Raw genomic sequence first — 17,909 nt, forward strand, 5'->3', positions numbered from 1 at the left:
TGCAAAACTGTCCTGTAAAAACAAAGTTTGTCATTATTGTATGAATGAAATGAATATTTTAGTTGAATATTACACTCCTGGGACATCTTTTACCTTCTGCGTTATGGCTGACACAAATAACACAAGCCACTGGCACTCATTACATATGCAGATGGGTCTTCAGAACCCATTTTAATGAGATTGATGAGGTTCATTTTACCTTTTATCATTTTAGGCACTTAGGTTACCTAGTACTGTATGTGTGCGGGTATGGGGTGACGTTCTTAGCAGAAAGGATAACTCCCCATAGAGCTAAAATGTAATTTTGGGTGCAGTTTGAATGACTTCTCGCTTGTTTACTGGTTAAATGTCCCACTTTTTGTACCTTATCCGACTTGGCCTGTTTTAAAACAATTCTAATGTGTATTGATGACTATCCAGCCTGAATGTCATGGGAAGAAGACGTCAGTCCTGTATTCCTGAGCTAACCCATATGAAACCATCTTTGTTGCCTAAAGATGCCCTTTTGGGAGCAGACTTATGAAGTAGATTCTGTTCTATTCCTGTCTTACGTATTCTTGTAAATTACAAACTAGAATTGCCTGGCAGGCTACTGAATTTGGATAGGCTTGCACCCCTCCGCTCACTGGGGAAAGGCATGTGAAAGCCGTGTATGCTGTATGCAGAGTAACCCTTCATATTGTGTGATATGAACCGTGCGCTGGCCCAATGGCTCACACTGCGTGCCTTACCACAGCCACTCTCAGACTGCTGCCGCATAATTACACCAAAGTCTTTACATGATTAGGGGGCTGCTGATTGGTGCCTGTGCCCGTAAAAGGCAGGAAGGGCTTAGCCTCCATGCCGGTTATAGCATCCTTGCCTGCCTTTGATGCAGACCTGGTTGGTGTATTTTCCTGCATTGTCCCTGCGCCCAGACCTTCCACCCTGCCTGCACCCGGCCCCTTCTCCAGGTTCCTGCTTACCAGTGCTCATATCCTGATTCAGGGTACTTGCTGCCCAGTACCTACTTCAGACTCTCTCCCTGCGGCCACCTGGGTCTAACATAAGCTCCTACTATCTTGAGTATAAGTTCTGGGGGCATCCATGTACCTGTGAGAATAGTGGCTCCTAAAGGTGAAGACCTCTCTAGTCTGATCCTAGGAGTTTGTGGTTTTCTGGATGTGCCCCAACACTGATAAATATGATGGCAGAAGCTGGAGGTTTGCTAGGACACATTGACCAGCAAAGACAAAGACGTTCTCCTTTTGGCTGTGTAAATGGATTTTGGAGCAATATTTAATTTTTCTCATTCCTTCAAGGAATGTTGTGAATGATTCTCATACTGATCATAAAACCGTTTGGGCAGCTGTGTTACTCCATCAGAAAGATGCATCTATGGGAATTATAAAATGAACAGTTGCAGTGAGATCCAACTAGTTATATAGATACAGACATCCCAATAGCCCCTTCAATGAACTGGAATCCTGGCTCTCAGAGCATCCAATACATTCAGTGCAAAGTGATTTATAGGTGATTTATAGGTGATATATAGGTGATTTATAGGTGATATATAGGTGATTGATTTATAGGTGATTTATAGGTGATTTATAGGTGATTTATAGGTGATTTATAGGTGATATATAGGTGATTTATAGGTCCACAGTTCCTGGACATTTCTCCGTTCAGAATGGTCCCTACTTTTAAGATTTCTAACTTAATTCATTCTGTTTTTGGTGCATGTGGCTGAAGTCTGAGGACTCTCATCATCTACTATTTATCCCGTTTATTATCCCTAATGCTGGCCATACACTCTGCAATTATCGGGACGATCCGCCCGATATCGGCGGATCGCCGCGATAATTGCAGCGTGTATGCGGGCGACCGAGGGTTAAATATTGCTCTGTCGGGCATGCTGCATTGTCCAGCATGCCCGTCCGATGCGATATTTACCCGGGAAACTGTCGGCCGCATCGGGCAGTGTATGCCCAGCGCGGCCGACAGACAGACATTTCCTGTGTTCCTTCCTACCGAAGGAACAGGGAATTGTCTCCTCCCCCGGGGGCGGAGCACAGATGTCAGGGGGAAGGAACAGGGAAATGTCTCCTCCCCCGGGGGCGGAGCACAGATGTCAGGTGGAAGGAACAGGGAAATGTCTCCTCCCCCGGGGGCGGAGCGCAGATGTCAGGGGGAAGGAACAGGGAAATGTCTCCTCCCCCGGGGGCTGAGCGCAGATGTCAGGGGGAAGGAACAGGGAAATGTCTCCTCCCCCGGGGGCGGAGCGCAGATGTCAGGGGGAAGGAACAGGGAAATGTCTCCTCCCCCGGGGGCGGAGCGCAGATGTCAGGGGGAAGGAACAGGGAAATGTCTCCTCCCCCGGGGGCTGAGCGCAGATGTCAGGGGGAAGGAACAGGGAAATGTCTCCTCCCCCGGGGGCGGAGCGCGGTTGTCGGGCTATACACTGAGATTTCTCTCACAGTGTATGCCCAGCATTAGTTTTGTATCATCTGAGTTCTTGTAGACATTCTTAGTATTTGAGGAAATTGATAATTCTGATCTTATGTGAGGAGGGATCTGTCCCATTTTTGGGGATAGTGACATGATGTGAGGAGGGGAATGGAGGCAGCAGGAAGTCACAGACTGAGAGTTATATAGTGGGAGGAGCAGGGTCCCCAGCAGCACAGAGTATATCAGGAGATGAGTGATGTGTCAGTGAGGACAGGGCTGCATGTGACAGGGGCAGTGACAGGATGTGAGGAGGGGAATGGAGGCAGCAGGAAGTCACAGACTGAGAGTTATATAGTGGGAGGAGCAGGGTCCCCAGCAGCACAGAGTATATCAGGAGATGAGTGATGTGTCAGTGAGGACAGGGCTGCATGTGACAAGGGCAGTGACATGATGTGAGGAGGGGAATGGAGGCAGCAGGAAGTCACAGACTGAAAGTTATATAGTGGGAGGAGCAGGGTCCCCAGCAGCACAGAGTATATCAGGAGATGAGTGATGTGTCAGTGAGGACAGGGCTGCATGTGACAAGGGCAGTGACATGATGTGAGGAGGGGAATGGAGGCAGCAGGAAGTCACAGACTGAGAGTTATATAGTGGGAGGAGCAGGGTCCCCAGCAGCACAGAGTATATCAGGAGATGAGTGATGTGTTAGTGAGGACAGATCTGCATGTGACAGGGGCAGTGACATGATGTGAGGAGGGGAATGGAGGCAGCAGGAAGTCACAGACTGAGAGTTATATAGTGGGAGGAGCAGGGTCCCCAGCAGCACAGAGTATATCAGGAGATGAGTGATGTGTCAGTGAGGACAGGGCTGCATGTGACATGGTCAGTGACATGATGTGAGGAGGGGAATGGAGGCAGCAGGAAGTCACAGACTGAGAGTTATATAGTGGGAGGAGCAGGGTCCCCAGCAGCACAGAGTATATCAGGAGATGAGTGATGTGTTAGTGAGGACAGATCTGCATGTGACAGGGGCAGTGACATGATGTGAGGAGGGGAATGGAGGCAGCAGGAAGTCACAGACTGAGAGTTATATAGTGGGAGGAGCAGGGTCCCCAGCAGCACAGAGTATATCAGGAGATGAGTGATGTGTCAGTGAGGACAGGGCTGCATGTGACAGGGGCAGTGACATGATGTGAGGAGGGGAATGGAGGCAGCAGGAAGTCACAGACTGAGAGTTATATAGTGGGAGGAGCAGGGTCCCCAGCAGCACAGAGTATATCAGGAGATGAGTGACGTGTCAGTGAGGACAGGGCTGCATGTGACAGAGGCAGTGACAGGATGTGAGGAGGGGAATGGAGGCAGCAGGAAGCCACAGACATAGTCATATAGTGGGAGGAGCAGGGTCCCCAGCAGCACAGAGTATATCAGGAGATGAGTGATGTGTTAGTGAGGATATGGCTGCATGTGACAGGGGCAGTGACATGATGGGAGAAGGGGAATGGGGGCAGGGGGAAGTCACAGGTTGAGAGTTATATAGTGGGAGGAGCAGGGTCCCCAGCAGCACAGAGTATATCAGGAGATGAGTGATGTGTCAGTGAGGACAGGGCTGCATGTAACAGGGGCAGTGACATGATGTGAGGAGGGGAATGGAGGCAGCAGGAAGTCACAGTATAAGAGTTAGTGTAAAGAGCAGGATCCCCAGCAGCACTGAGTACATCAGGAGATGAGTGATGTGAGGACAGGGCTGTATGTGACAAGGGCAGTGACATGATGTGAGGAGGGGAATGGAGGCAGCAGGAAGTCACAGACTGAGAGTTATATAGTGGGAGGAGCAGTGTCCCCAGCAGCACAGAGTATATCAGGAGATGAGTGATGTGTCAGTGAGGACAGGGCTGCATGTGACAGGGGCAGTGACATGATGTGAGGAGGGGAATGGAGGCAGCAGGAAGTCACAGACAGTTATATAGTGGGAGGAACAGGGTCCCCAGCAGCACAGAGTATATCAGGAGATGAGTGATGTGTTAGTGAGGACAGGGCTGCATGTGACAGAGGCAGTGACAGGATGTGAGGAGGGGAATGGAGGCAGCAGGAAGTCACAGACTGAGAGTTATATAGTGGGAGGAGCAGGGTCCCCAGCAGCACAGAGTATATCAGGAGATGAGTGATGTGTTAGTGAGGACAGGGCTGCATGTGACAGGGGCAGTGACAGGATGTGAGGAGGGGAATGGAGGCAGCAGGAAGTCACAGTATAAGAGTTAGTGTAAAGAGCAGAGTCTACAGAGCAATGTTGTAATAATTTATAAACTATATGTGTAAGGTTGTAGTGTCCTGTGCTCCTCTGTATGAAACATGCATCCAACTTGACAATGTGTGAAGGAACGCTGCTGAGGAGACGGATACAGACATTTTCTCTTCTTAGGCAGAAACTGTACTTTTTTCCTAAACATTCATTTTTACAAATTTGATAATGGATTCCTTGGAGCTTTTAGCTTATATAGGTGTTAATTTAAATTGTTAGTTGTCGCAGACCGTGCACAGGAACAAACGCACATCGGCTCAGAAACAGAAACGTTTCCCCCGTTTAATGTTGTCCTTAGATGTTTGTAGGTGATGAATGCACAGTAAGGACTCGTACCAGGGAAGATTCAGAGTAACATTGTGCAACTTTACATTTCTTATTCATCTACAAAATAATTTGTATTTAATGTAGTTTTTTTCTTCCCATGAAGTTGCTAATAGAACATATAAATATACAGGGGTGTTTGCAGACCTGTGTGACTGTAGCGATAACGTGGATTACACATGGGATTGCTATTGATATGACTTTGCTGTATCTCAGGGTCAGTCAGTCATTAAGGTTTGTTTAGCCATTTCCCCTGAGTTTACAGAACTGCTCTGGTCCATACAAAAATCTGAAATATTTTTAAAGAAATGTAAAAGCCGTCGTTGTTGCTGACAGCACAAGGCGCGTGTGGTCTGAGAGCGTCTCCGGCCTGCTCCCGCCTGCTCCCGCCTGCTCCCGCCTGCTCCGACTCTTCCCACCCAGTCTATCTGCATTTCCCTTTATACCATAACACCTCTGTATCAAGGTGCAGCTGCTGCAAATTGTATTTATCAACTATTAATCCATTTAATTACTTATATCTCAGCAATTTCCTGAATGACAGCAGATAAAAGTGGAACTAATTTACTAAAAGGAATTCCATAGTATTATCGTTCAGGCATTATTAGCATCCAAGCGTTATAACCGTGGTATTATGTCTGGTACTTACACATTTGTACTTTCATAGAGTCCAAAATGACTACAACCATAGGTAATCTATATCAAATGTGCAATATATATACGTGCTATATTAATCAATAAATTATATAGTGAAATGAAGTATATAAAATAGTTAGTTTGAAGGCGCCTACACACTTGGTGATTTTTTTACACGATGCCCGATTTCGGCGAATCGTGACGACAAATCGTGTAAAATATCTCCAAATCGTGAGTTTCCACCCATGACCACGATGCCGATGCGCGTCCCTGCTCGTTCTACATCGCATCTTCAGATCTGCCGTGCTGTAGGGACACAATGCGGTGCCGATCGTGAGTACTCTTTACTCCCGATCTATTGCACGATTCATCGTACGTCGCGTATTTTGACTGACCGGACCCTGTACACGGCCATCTTGTGCAGCATCGTGGATTGAAGGAGAAGGACGCAATTGCACAACTGTGAAGTTTGCTATTCTGGTTTTGGTGAGTATTGCTACTGTAACCCCACTGCCCACCAATGTGTGCCAGCCACCCGCCTATAAATGCATGACCCAGCCACTACCCACCGAAATGAGGCGGACAGTGGCTGGGTCATGTATTATACTCCAGTGCCCACCAATGTGTGCTACCCACCAATGCCAGCCACCCACCTATAAATGCATGACTCAGCCACTACCCACCGAAATGAGGCGGACAGTGGCTGGGTCATGTATTATACTCCAATGCCCACCAATGTGTGCCACCCACCTACCCACTCACTGCCCACCAATGTCATGGGCCATCTAATAAATAGGTAGAAAATATGAAAACACCCCACATATATTAAAATGCCATAAACAAATATATTTCAACAACATAAACAAATATAATATATTTGTTTATTTTGCCTCAATATATCTGTCCATGATGTTGTAATATAACACCATAAACAAATATATTGCAACAACACAAACAAACATTTCAACAGCATAAACATATATATTTCACAAAGACAGTCATGGCATCTAATATTGTGATGTATATTTGATATGAAGAATTTGTCTTGGTGTGCCATCTGCTGGATTAACATGTATACTGCAACTTCATGAGTCAAGATAAGCTGCCTGATTAGTGCTATGTATGTATATATATATATATATATATATATATATATATATATATATGTGTGTGTGTGTGTGTATGTATATATATATATATATGTGTGTGTGTATTTATCATACATATATATATATATATATATATATATATCAGGGATGGGGAATATATATATATAAACATATATATTTCTATTTGCATACGTATATAACTGTTTGCATTCACGTTGTGCAATATATGTATATATTGTAGATATACAAATAGTAATTTTTGAATTGAGGAGTCTGTGCAATTCTGTTTCTTTTTTATTATCTCCACAGTTAATAAACAGTCCCTAAAAAATGATTACATTTTATATACATCTAGTCATTTTGGCTTGTATATGTATGTATATATGTGTGTGTATGTGTATATATATATATATATATATATATATATGTGTGTGCAAGACAAAAGGTGAAAAACATGCACCTTATAGTGTAATAATCTTGATAATGCTGGTACACACAGGTAATAAATATGCATACCATGTGAATGTATTGATTATCTTAGTTTTTTTTTTTTAATTAAATTTGCAAAAATCTAAAAAAAAAACTTTGCACGTTGTCATTAAGGGGTATTGTGTATAGAATTTTGAGGACAAAAATAATGCATGTCTATGAATTAGTGACATCATTACTAATTGTAACTAGCTAGGAGACCACTGTTTACTGCAGCCATTTTGTTGGTTGAATGTGTTCATAGCGCATTGGTTCAACACATGGTTCAACCTAAAAGTGGTATGTGAGTCTGCTGGTGTGTGATCTACCTGTATAACATATGATAAATGCATGTAAGTATAGGGTGTGTAGGAGCAGACCATCCGAGACCCCACGGCCGCCTGTTTTTAAATTAATGTAAACATGGCGCCACCTCCAGAGCCCTGTTTTCGTCATTTCAACATAATCTATCTTCTGCAAAACAATAAAGCTGTATAATAAAGATGGCAGATTTCACTTTAATACCAGTAATTGCAGCAGTGTCTTCACCTAAATCGGCCCATTAGTATTATATTGAAACTGAAGTTTGATCATAGGGCCCGATTCAGAGACGGACGCAATTAGCTCTCGCTCGACCTGAAAATAGGGGTGGCTATTCAAATGAACCGTTCGCTGTTTGGTTCGCTCTAGGTCTGAATGAGCGAACAAAACTCGCAGACGTTTTTTGGGAAACTACGCCCCCTGGCCGCTCGCATCCTACGTCATGTCCGCTATTTATTAGATTAATCGAGTACATCGACCAGGGTATGAACTGCTCGCTATTCTTGTGGTTGGTTTTTGCTACCACAATTTTGCGAGCAGTTCTGGCTATAAAATAACCCAGTGATGTGGTCAATGACGCTGCTGTTTTAATTATGCACACCCATAAAACGCCCGTTTTGACCTTTAAGCACGCCTGCGTTCTGATCTCCACTCCCCGTTTTCAAGCACCTTCCCCCGTTACCACCCACATACGCCTCCTCCTGTCACTCAAAATAGCAGGCATTCGCTATTTTGCGAGCACATGAATTTCGGCCGCACTGACTGGTTCGCGCATGCGTATAACGATCCGTACGCATGCGCAGTTGGGCAAACATCGCTCGGAGCGAACGAGCTGCCGCTTACGAGCGGCTCTGAATCAGGCCCATAGATCACTAATGCAGTATGGTGATAAAGGCTTCCATTTGTAATACTCATTATGTTTCCTTTGGGCGGTATTCAATTGTTATAGCGCACCAGATCTCCTGTATAAAGTGACGGGAGATTGCGATGCGCTATTTAATTGTTGCCGATTTTTGCGCTGATTGCGCCCATAGTGGTCGGGTTTAGCCACGTAAAACTGCTACCCCGACCAAAGTGCTTGGCGCGATCGCGAAAAGTGCTGTTTGGGCATTTAACTTGTACTCCCCTGGAGGTGTGAGCTGAAATTATGTGCCCGCAGCTGATCGCGCCCGACAGGAGCAATAATTGAATGGTTCCTGTCGGGCGCGTAGGAGGGTGAAACAATTGAATGGTGCCTGTTGGGCGCGTAGGAGGGTGAAACAGTTGAATTCCGCCGTTTGTATCCATTTGTGGTGCGTACTAATATTTCTTTACATCTAATCACATTCTTTTGTCCTCAGTTTTGTCAGCCCGGAGGATGGCAGCTTTCTCGAGAAAGGAAACCGCCCACATTCTTTGTTGTAGTTCTAACCGATATCGACTCGGACCGACATTACTGTGCGTGTCTGACATTTTATGAGGCGGAAATCAACCTGCAGGTAAAATACCATGTTACTTATTATACATCTCATACAGTGGGGATAATGTGATGAAGCTTCTATTGATTGTTTAAACGTTGTTACAATGTTCTTTTCATTCTTAGTCTCTCAATCACTTATTTGTCAGTGGGAGAGAGAATGTCTCTAATGCTGCCCTCATAGCAGTAACCCTCCTAGAATATAATGTGACTACCTATTTCACCTATACAATACAACAGCGCAATGTCTACATACTGAGTACATCACAAACATGCCAACATAAAATGTAAATAATATATATATCTATTTAAACACCGCAACATAAAAAAACAATGATTAAAAATATTCAGTTATAGCAACCACTTATTTCAAAGAAAAATCTGAGATACTGTATCAGCGAAACATTGTAACTATTGTAATTGTATAATTGTGACTGTTAGCACCAGATCTCCTGTATATCAGCCTATAAACTGCACAATTTGAGTCCAACCTGTAGGGCAGGGATAGGGAAATATTTTTTCCTCCTAGGGCCATTTTGATATATATAACATTATTTGCGGGTTCGGTGCAGGCCACGCCTCCTCCATGTGATGTCACACAGGGACTGGGCTACAATCGCCGGTGATTACAGCAATGCCCGGAGCATCCTGAGGATGCTCCGGGGAGCTGTAAGGGCAGCGGTGTGACTGTCTGATGCATCCTAAGGACTCCCCAGGCGGCACTGCTGCATAGATTCTGGCTGCAGGGGACCATTATAGGCACCGTGCCATCCAGATGAGGCTAGCAGAAAACAGTCTCCGAGGGCCAGACCAAATGATTCCGGGGGCCTTATACGCCTGAGGTTCCCCATCCCTGCTGTAGTGGAATAAAAAACAGCTTTTTATCATCTCTTTATATACCTGCTCCAAAAAATCCTCCTCCTCTCCGATTGTCCCGTGGTGTTTAGTAAATCCTCCTCCTCTCCGAGTGTCCCGTGGTGTATAGTAAATCCTCCTCCTCTCCGATTGTCCCGTGGTGTATAGTAAATCCTCCTCCTCTCCGATTGTCCCGTGGTGTATAGTAAATCCTCCTCCTCTCAGATTGTCCCGTGGTGTATAGTAAATCCTCCTCCTCTCCGATTGTCCCGTGGTGTATAGTAAATCCTCCTCCTTTCCGAGTGTCCCGTGGTGTATAGTAAATCCTCCTCCTCTCCGATTGTCCCGTGGTGTATAGTAAATCCTCCTCCTCTCCGATTGTCCCGTGGTGTATAGTAAATCCTCCTCCTCTCCGAGTGTCCCGTGGTGTAAAGTAAATCCTCCTCCTCTCCGATTGTCCCGTGGTGTATAGTAAATCCTCCTCCTCTCCGATTGTCCCGTGGTGTATAGTAAATCCTCCTCCTCTCCGTTTGTCCCGTGGTGTATAGTAAATCCTCCTCCTCTCCGATTGTCCCGTGGTATATAGTAAATCCTCCTCCTCTCCGATTGTCCCGTGGTGTATAGTAAATCCTCCTCCTCTCCAATTGTCCCTTGGTGTATAGTAAATCCTCCTCCTCTCCGATTGTCCCGTGGTATATAGTAAATCCTCCTCCTCTCCGATTGTCCCGTGGTGTATAGTAAATCCTCCTCCTCTCCGATTGTCCTGTGGTGTATAGTAAATCCTCCTCCTCTCCAATTGTCCCTTGGTGTATAGTAAATCCTCCTCCTCTCTGAGTGTCCCGTGGTGTATAGTAAATCCTCCTCCTTTCCGAGTGTCCCGTGGTGTATAGTAAATCCTCCTCCTCTCCGATTTGTCCCGTGGTGTATAGTAAATCCTCCTCCTCTCCGATTGTCCCGTGGTGTATAGTAAATCCTCCTCCTCTCCAATTGTCCTGTGGTGTATAGTAAATCCTCCTCCTCTCTGAGTGTCCCGTGGTGTATAGTAAATCCTCCTCCTTTCCGAGTGTCCCGTGGTGTATAGTAAATCCTCTGTGAGGAATGGCAAGCACTTATCACAGCGGCCATAGAACTCAGAAGGCAATATTATATGTGTAAGCGGCGTTTGGTCACAGAATCACCAGGTAATTAGTATCCATTAATGGCAATGTGGGATCTCGTAGTCAGTAAGATATTATACATACAGGACCGGCGGCAGCTCCTGATGTCTATATTCTCCATCTCTCTGGAGTGGAGCATTAATAATACAATCTGGAGAGGGGTGGGGAGAGCATACTTGGGAGAAATCAAACCTCTTTCATTTCACCCCCTTGTTGGAACGGCCACTTTCAGCCATTTTCCAGGGTGTGGGCGCAAATAGCCGATTACATTTGCTCCTACACACCAGCAACAACAGTTAGGAGCTGATTGGCTGGTACTTTCTCTGTTCACTTTATCTCCTTCCAAGGCTTAGTAAATAGACCCCTACATCACACTTAGGGCTATGCTGCATTGCTGGTTGTAGCGTACATGCCAGTCATAGATGTTACCAGCGCCCTGAACCTTCCTGCTAGATAATGGAATCCTGGCTCTCCTGCTCCATCTTGCTGCTGTGATCCTGATCTTCCTGGACCTTGCCCAAAGCTCCAGGCAGCCCTCTGCTCAGCTTGTACACCTTCCCCCTGAGCTCCGCTCCTGCTGCTGTGATCCTGATCTTCCTGCACCTTGCCCAAAGCTCCAGGCAGCCCTCTGCTCAGCTTACACACCTTCCACCTGAGCTCCGCTCCTGCTGCTGTCATCCTGATCTTCCTGCACCTTCCCCAAAGCTCCACGCAGCCCTCTGCTCAGCTTGTACACCTTCCACCTGAGCTCCATCCTGCCGCTGTCATCCTGATCTTCCTGCACCTTGCCCAAAGCTCCAGGCAGCCCTCTGCTCAGCTTGTACACCTTCCACCTGAACTCCGCTCCTGCTGCTGTCATCCTGATCTTCCTGCACCTTCTCCAAAGCTCCACGCAGCCCTCTGCTCAGCTTGTACACCTTCCACCTGAGCTCCTTCCTGCCGCTGTCATCCTGATCTTCCTGCACCTTGCCCAAAGCTCCAGGCAGCCCTCTGCTCAGCTTGTACACCTTCCTCCTGAGCTCCGCTCCTGCTGCTGTCATCCTGATCTTCCTGCACCTTCCCCAAAGCTCCAGGCAGGCCTCTGCTCAGCTTGTACACCTTCCCCCTGAGCTCCGCTCCTGCTGCTGTCATCCTGATCTTCCTGCACCTTGCCCAAAGCTCCAGGCTGCCCTCTGCTCAGCTTGCACACCTTCCACCTGAGCTCCATCCTGCTGCTGTCATCCTGATCTTCCTGCACCTTGCCCAAAGCTCCAGGCAGCCCTCTGCTCAGCTTGTACACCTTCCCCCTGAGCTCCGCTCCTGCTGCTGTGATCCTGATCTTCCTGCACCTTGCCCAAAGCTCCAGGCAGCCCTCTGCTCAGCTTGTACACCTTCCCCCTGAGCTCTGCTCCTGCCGCTGTCATCCTGATCTTCCTGCACCTTCCCCAAAGCTCCAGGCAGCCCTCTGCTCAGCTTGTACACCTTCCACCTTCCTGCTGCTTTCATCCTGATCTTCCTGCACCTTGCCCAAAGCTCCAGGCAGCCCTCTGCTCAGCTTACACACCTTCCACCTGAGCTCCGCTCCTGCTGCTGTCATCCTGATCTTCCTGCACCTTCCCCAAAGCTCCACGCAGCCCTCTGCTCAGCTTGTACACCTTCCACCTGAGCTCCATCCTGCCACTGTCATCCTGATCTTCCTGCACCTTGCCCAAAGCTCCAGGCAGCCCTCTGCTCAGCTTGTACACCTTCCACCTGAGCTCCGCTCCTGCTGCTGTCATCCTGATCTTCCTGCACCTTCTCCAAAGCTCCACGCAGCCCTCTTCTCAGCTTGTACACCTTCCACCTGAGCTACGCTCCTGCTGCTGTCATCCTGATCTTCCTGCACCTTGCCCAAAGCTCCAGGCTGCCCTCTGCTCAGCTTGCACACCTTCCACCTGAGCTCCATCCTGCTGCTGTCATCCTGATCTTCCTGCACCTTGCCCAAAGCTCCAGGCAGCCCTCTGCTCAGCTTGTACACCTTACACCTGAGCTCCGCTCCTGCTGCTGTCATCCTGATCTTCCTGCACCTTGCCCAAAGCTCCAGGCAGCCCTCTGCTCAGCTTGTACACCTTCCCCCTGAGCTCCATCCTGCTGCTGTCATCCTGATCTTCCTGCACCTTTCCCAAAGCTCCAGGCAGCCCTCTACTCAGCTAACACACCTTCCTCCTGAGCTCCGCTCCTGCTGCTGTCATCCTGATCTTCCTGCACCTTCCCCAGAGCTCCAGGCAGCCCTCTGCTCAGCTTGTACACCTTCCCCCTGAGCTCCATCCTGCTGCTGTCATCCTGATCTTCCTGCACCTTCCCCAAAGCTCCAGGCAACCCTCTGCTCAGCTTGTACACCTTCCCCCTGAGCTCCGCTCCTGCTGCTGTCATCCTGATCTTCCTGCACTTTGCCCAAAGCTCCAGGCAGCCCTCTGCTCAGCTTGTACACCTTCCCCCTGAGCTCCGCTCCTGCTGCTGTCATCCTGATCTTCCTGCATCTTCCCCAAAGCTCCAGGCAGCCCTCTGCTCAGCTTGCACACCTTCCACCTGAGCTTCGCTCCTGCCGCTGTCATCCTGATCTTCCTGCACCTTCCCCAAAGCTCCAGGCAGCCCTCTGCTCAGCTTGTACACCTTCCACCTTCCTGCTGCTTTCATCCTGATCTTCCTGCACCTTGCCCAAAGCTCCAGGCAGCCCTCTGCTCAGCTTACACACCTTCCACCTGAGCTCCGCTCCTGCTGCTGTCATCCTGATCTACCTGCACCTTCCCCAAAGCTCCAGGCAGCCCTCTGCTCAGCTTACACACCTTCCCCCTGAGCTCCACTCCTGCTGCTGTCATCCTGATCTTCCTGCACCTTCCCCAAAGCTCCACGCAGCCCTCTGCTCAGCTTGTACACCTTCCACCTGAGCTCCATCCTGCCGCTGTCATCCTGATCTTCCTGCACCTTGCCCTAAGCTCCAGGCAGCCCTCTGCTCAGCTTGTACACCTTCCTCCTGAGCTCCGCTCCTGCTGCTGTCATCCTGATCTTCCTGCACCTTCCCCAAAGCTCCAGGCAGGCCTCTGCTCAGCTTGTACACCTTCCCCCTGAGCTCCGCTCCTGCTGCTGTCATCCTGATCTTCCTGCATCTTGCCCAAAGCTCCAGGCTGCCCTCTGCTCAGCTTGTACACCTTCCACCTGAGCTCCATCCTGCTGCTGTCATCCTGATCTTCCTGCACCTTGCCCAAAGCTCCAGGCAGCCCTCTGCTCAGCTTGTACACCTTCCCCCTGAGCTCCATCCTGCTGCTGTCATCCTGATCTTCCTGCACCTTGCCCAAAGCTCCAGGCAGCCCTCTGCTCAGCTTGTACACCTTCCCCCTGAGCTCCATCCTGCTGCTGTCATCCTGATCTTCCTGCAGCTTTCCCAAAGCTCCAGGCAGCCCTCTCCTCAGCTTACACACCTTCCTCCTGAGCTCCGCTCCTGCTGCTGTCATCCTGATCTTCCTGCACCTTCCCCAAAGCTCCAGGCAGCCCTCTGCTCAGCTTGTACACCTTCCCCCTGAGCTCCATCCTGCTGCTGTCATCCTGATCTTCCTGCACCTTCCCCAAAGCTCCAGGCAGCCCTCTGCTCAGCTTGTACACCTTCCCCCTGAGCTCCGCTCCTGCTGCTGTCATCCTGATCTTCCTGCACTTTGCCCAAAGCTCCAGGCAGCCCTCTGCTCAGCTTGTACACCTTCCCCCTGAGCTCCGCTCCTGCTGCTGTCATCCTGATCTTCCTGCACTTTGCCCAAAGCTCCAGGCAGCCCTCTGCTCAGCTTGCACACCTTCCACCTGAACGCTCCTGCTGCTGTCATCCTGATCTTCCTGCACCTTCCCCAAAGCTCCAGGCAGCCCTCTGCTCAGCTTACACACCTTCCTCCTGAGCTCCGCTCCTGCTGCTGTCATCCTGATCTACCTGCACCTTCCCCAAATCTCCAGGCAGCCCTCTGCTCAGCTTGTACACCTTCCCCCTGAGCTCTGCTCCTGCTGCTGTCATCCTGATCTTCTTGCATCTTGCCCAAAGCTCCAGGCTGCCCTCTGCTCAGCTTGCACACCTTCCCCCTGAGCTCCATCCTGCTGCTGTCATCCTGATCTTCCTGCACCTTGCCCAAAGCTCCAGGCAGCCCTCTGCTCAGCTTGTACACCTTCCCCCTGAGCTCCATCCTGCTGCTGTCATCCTGATCTTCCTGCAGCTTTCCCAAAGCTCCAGGCAGCCCTCTGCTCAGCTTACACACCTTCCTCCTGAGCTCCGCTCCTGCTGCTGTCATCCTGATCTTCCTGCACCTTCCCCAAAGCTCCAGGCAGCCCTCTGCTCAGCTTGTACACCTTCCCCCTGAGCTCCATCCTGCTGCTGTCATCCTGATCTTCCTGCACCTTCCCCAAAGCTCCAGGCAGCCCTCTGCTCAGCTTGTACACCTTCCCCCTGAGCTCCGCTCCTGCTGCTGTCATCCTGATCTTCCTGCACTTTGCCCAAAGCTCCAGGCAGCCCTCTGCTCAGCTTGTACACCTTCCCCCTGAGCTCCGCTCCTGCTGCTGTCATCCTGATCTTCCTGCACTTTGCCCAAAGCTCCAGGCAGCCCTCTGCTCAGCTTGCACACCTTCCACCTGAACGCTCCTGCTGCTGTCATCCTGATCTTCCTGCACCTTCCCCAAAGCTCCAGGCAGCCCTCTGCTCAGCTTACACACCTTCCTCCTGAGCTCCGCTCCTGCTGCTGTCATCCTGATCTTCCTGCACCTTGCCCAAAGCTCCAGGCAGCCCTCTGCCCAGCTTGTACACCTTCCACCTGAACGCTCCTGCTGCTGTCATCCTGATCTTCCTGCACCTTCCCCAAAGCTCCAGGCAGCCCTCTGCTCAGCTTACACACCTTCCTCCTGAGCTCCGCTCCTGCTGCTGTCATCCTGATCTTCCTGCACTTTGCCCAAAGCTCCAGGCAGCCCTCTGCTCAGCTTACACACCTTCCTCCTGAGCTCCGCTCCTGCTGCTGTCATCCTGATCTTCCTGCACCTTGCCCAAAGCTCCAGGCAGCCCTCTGCCCAGCTTGTACACCTTCCACCTGAACGCTCCTGCTGCTGTCATCCTGATCTTCCTGCACCTTCCCCAAAGCTCCAGGCAGCCCTCTGCTCAGCTTACACACCTTCCCCCTGAGCTCCGCTCCTGCTGCTGTCATCCTGATCTTCCTGCACCTTCCCCAAAACTCCAGGCATCCCTCTGCTCAGCTTGTACACCTTCCCCCTGAGCTCCGCTCCTGCTGCTGTCATCCTGATCTTCCTGCACCTTCCCCAAAGCTCCAGGCAGCCCTCTGCTCAGCTTACACACCTTCCTCCTGAGCTCCGCTCCTGCTGCTGTCATCCTGATCTTCCTGCACTTTGCCCAAAGCTCCAGGCAGCCCTCTGCTCAGCTTACACACCTTCCTCCTGAGCTCCGCTCCTGCTGCTGTCATCCTGATCTTCCTGCACCTTCCCCAAAGCTCCAGGCAGCCCTCTGCTCAGCTTCCACACCTTCCACCTGAATGCTCATCCTGATCTTCCTGCACCTTCCCCAAAGCTCCAGGCAGCCCTCTGCTCAGCTTGTACACCTTCCCCCTGAGCTCCGCTCCTGCTGCTGTCATCCTGATCTTCCTGCACCTTCCCCAAAACTCCAGGCAGCCCTCTGCTCAGCTTGCACACCTTCCACCTGAACGCTCCTGCTGCTGTCATCCTGATCTTCCTGCACCTTCCCCAAAGCTCCAGGCAGCCCTCTGCTCAGCTTACACACCTTCCACCTGAGCTCCGCTCCTGCTGCTGTCATCCTGATCTTCCTGCACCTTGCCCAAAGCTCCAGGCAGCCCTCTGCCCAGCTTGTACACCTTCCACCTGAACGCTCCTGCTGCTGTCATCCTGATCTTCCTGCACCTTCCCCAAAGCTCCAGGCAGCCCTCTGCTCAGCTTACACACCTTCCTCCTGAGCTCCGCTCCTGCTGCTGTCATCCTGATCTTCCTGCACTTTGCCCAAAGCTCCAGGCAGCCCTCTGCTCAGCTTACACACCTTCCTCCTGAGCTCCGCTCCTGCTGCTGTCATCCTGATCTTCCTGCACCTTCCCCAAAGCTCCAGGCAGCCCTCTGCTCAGCTTCCACACCTTCCACCTGAATGCTCATCCTGATCTTCCTGCACCTTCCCCAAAGCTCCAGGCAGCCCTCTGCTCAGCTTGTACACCTTCCCCCTGAGCTCCGCTCCTGCTGCTGTCATCCTGATCTTCCTGCACCTTCCCCAAAACTCCAGGCATCCCTCTGCTCAGCTTGTACACCTTCCCCCTGAGCTCCGCTCCTGCTGCTGTCATCCTGATCTTCCTGCACCTTCCCCAAAGCTCCAGGCAGCCTCTGCTCAGCTTGTACACCTTCCCCCTGAGCTCCGCTCCTGCTGCTGTCATCCTGATCTTCCTGCACCTTGCCCAAAGCTCCAGGCAGCCCTCTGCTCAGCTTACACACCTTCCACCTGAGCTCTATCCTGCTGCTGTCATCCTGATCTTCCTGCACCTTCCCCAAAGCTCCAGGCAGCCTCTGCTCAGCTTGTACACCTTCCACCTGAGCTCCATCCTGCTGCTGTCATCCTGATCTTTCTGTCCTGCTGCTGAGTTTATGCAGGATTCATCTGTGAGAGCGTAAATCTCTGAGAAAGGCGGTTGCTATAGGTGAAGACCTTTCTAGCCTGGTTCTGGGATTTCTGTGGCCTGTTGGGTGTGTATAACTCTGTGTGGATTGGTTAATTTAAACTCAGGGATGGTGATTTAACTGAAATGTATGGGGATAAGTTATTGTCTGAGAACCCTCACTGCTGTTCTATTGGTCCCTACATTGATGTGTCA

General features: G+C 49.9%; 1 protein-coding gene across 2 annotated transcripts in view; it reads left to right on the plus strand.

Annotated features, from left to right (window-relative positions):
- The window catches only part of SBF2 (SET binding factor 2), an 805,041-nt gene that overhangs the window by 253,597 nt on the left and 533,535 nt on the right, over positions 1-17,909 (plus strand). For both annotated transcript variants that reach the window (XM_088476083.1, XM_088476084.1), the window contains exon 3: positions 8,925-9,062. In XM_088476083.1, coding sequence (XP_088332209.1) covers positions 8,925-9,062 — 138 coding nt within the window. The remainder of the gene's footprint in view (positions 1-8,924; positions 9,063-17,909) is intronic.

This window comes from Taudactylus pleione, unplaced genomic scaffold, assembly GCF_031769625.1.
Source record: "Taudactylus pleione unplaced genomic scaffold, aTauple2 ptg000182l, whole genome shotgun sequence".
Taxonomy (NCBI): Eukaryota; Metazoa; Chordata; class Amphibia; order Anura; family Myobatrachidae; genus Taudactylus; species Taudactylus pleione.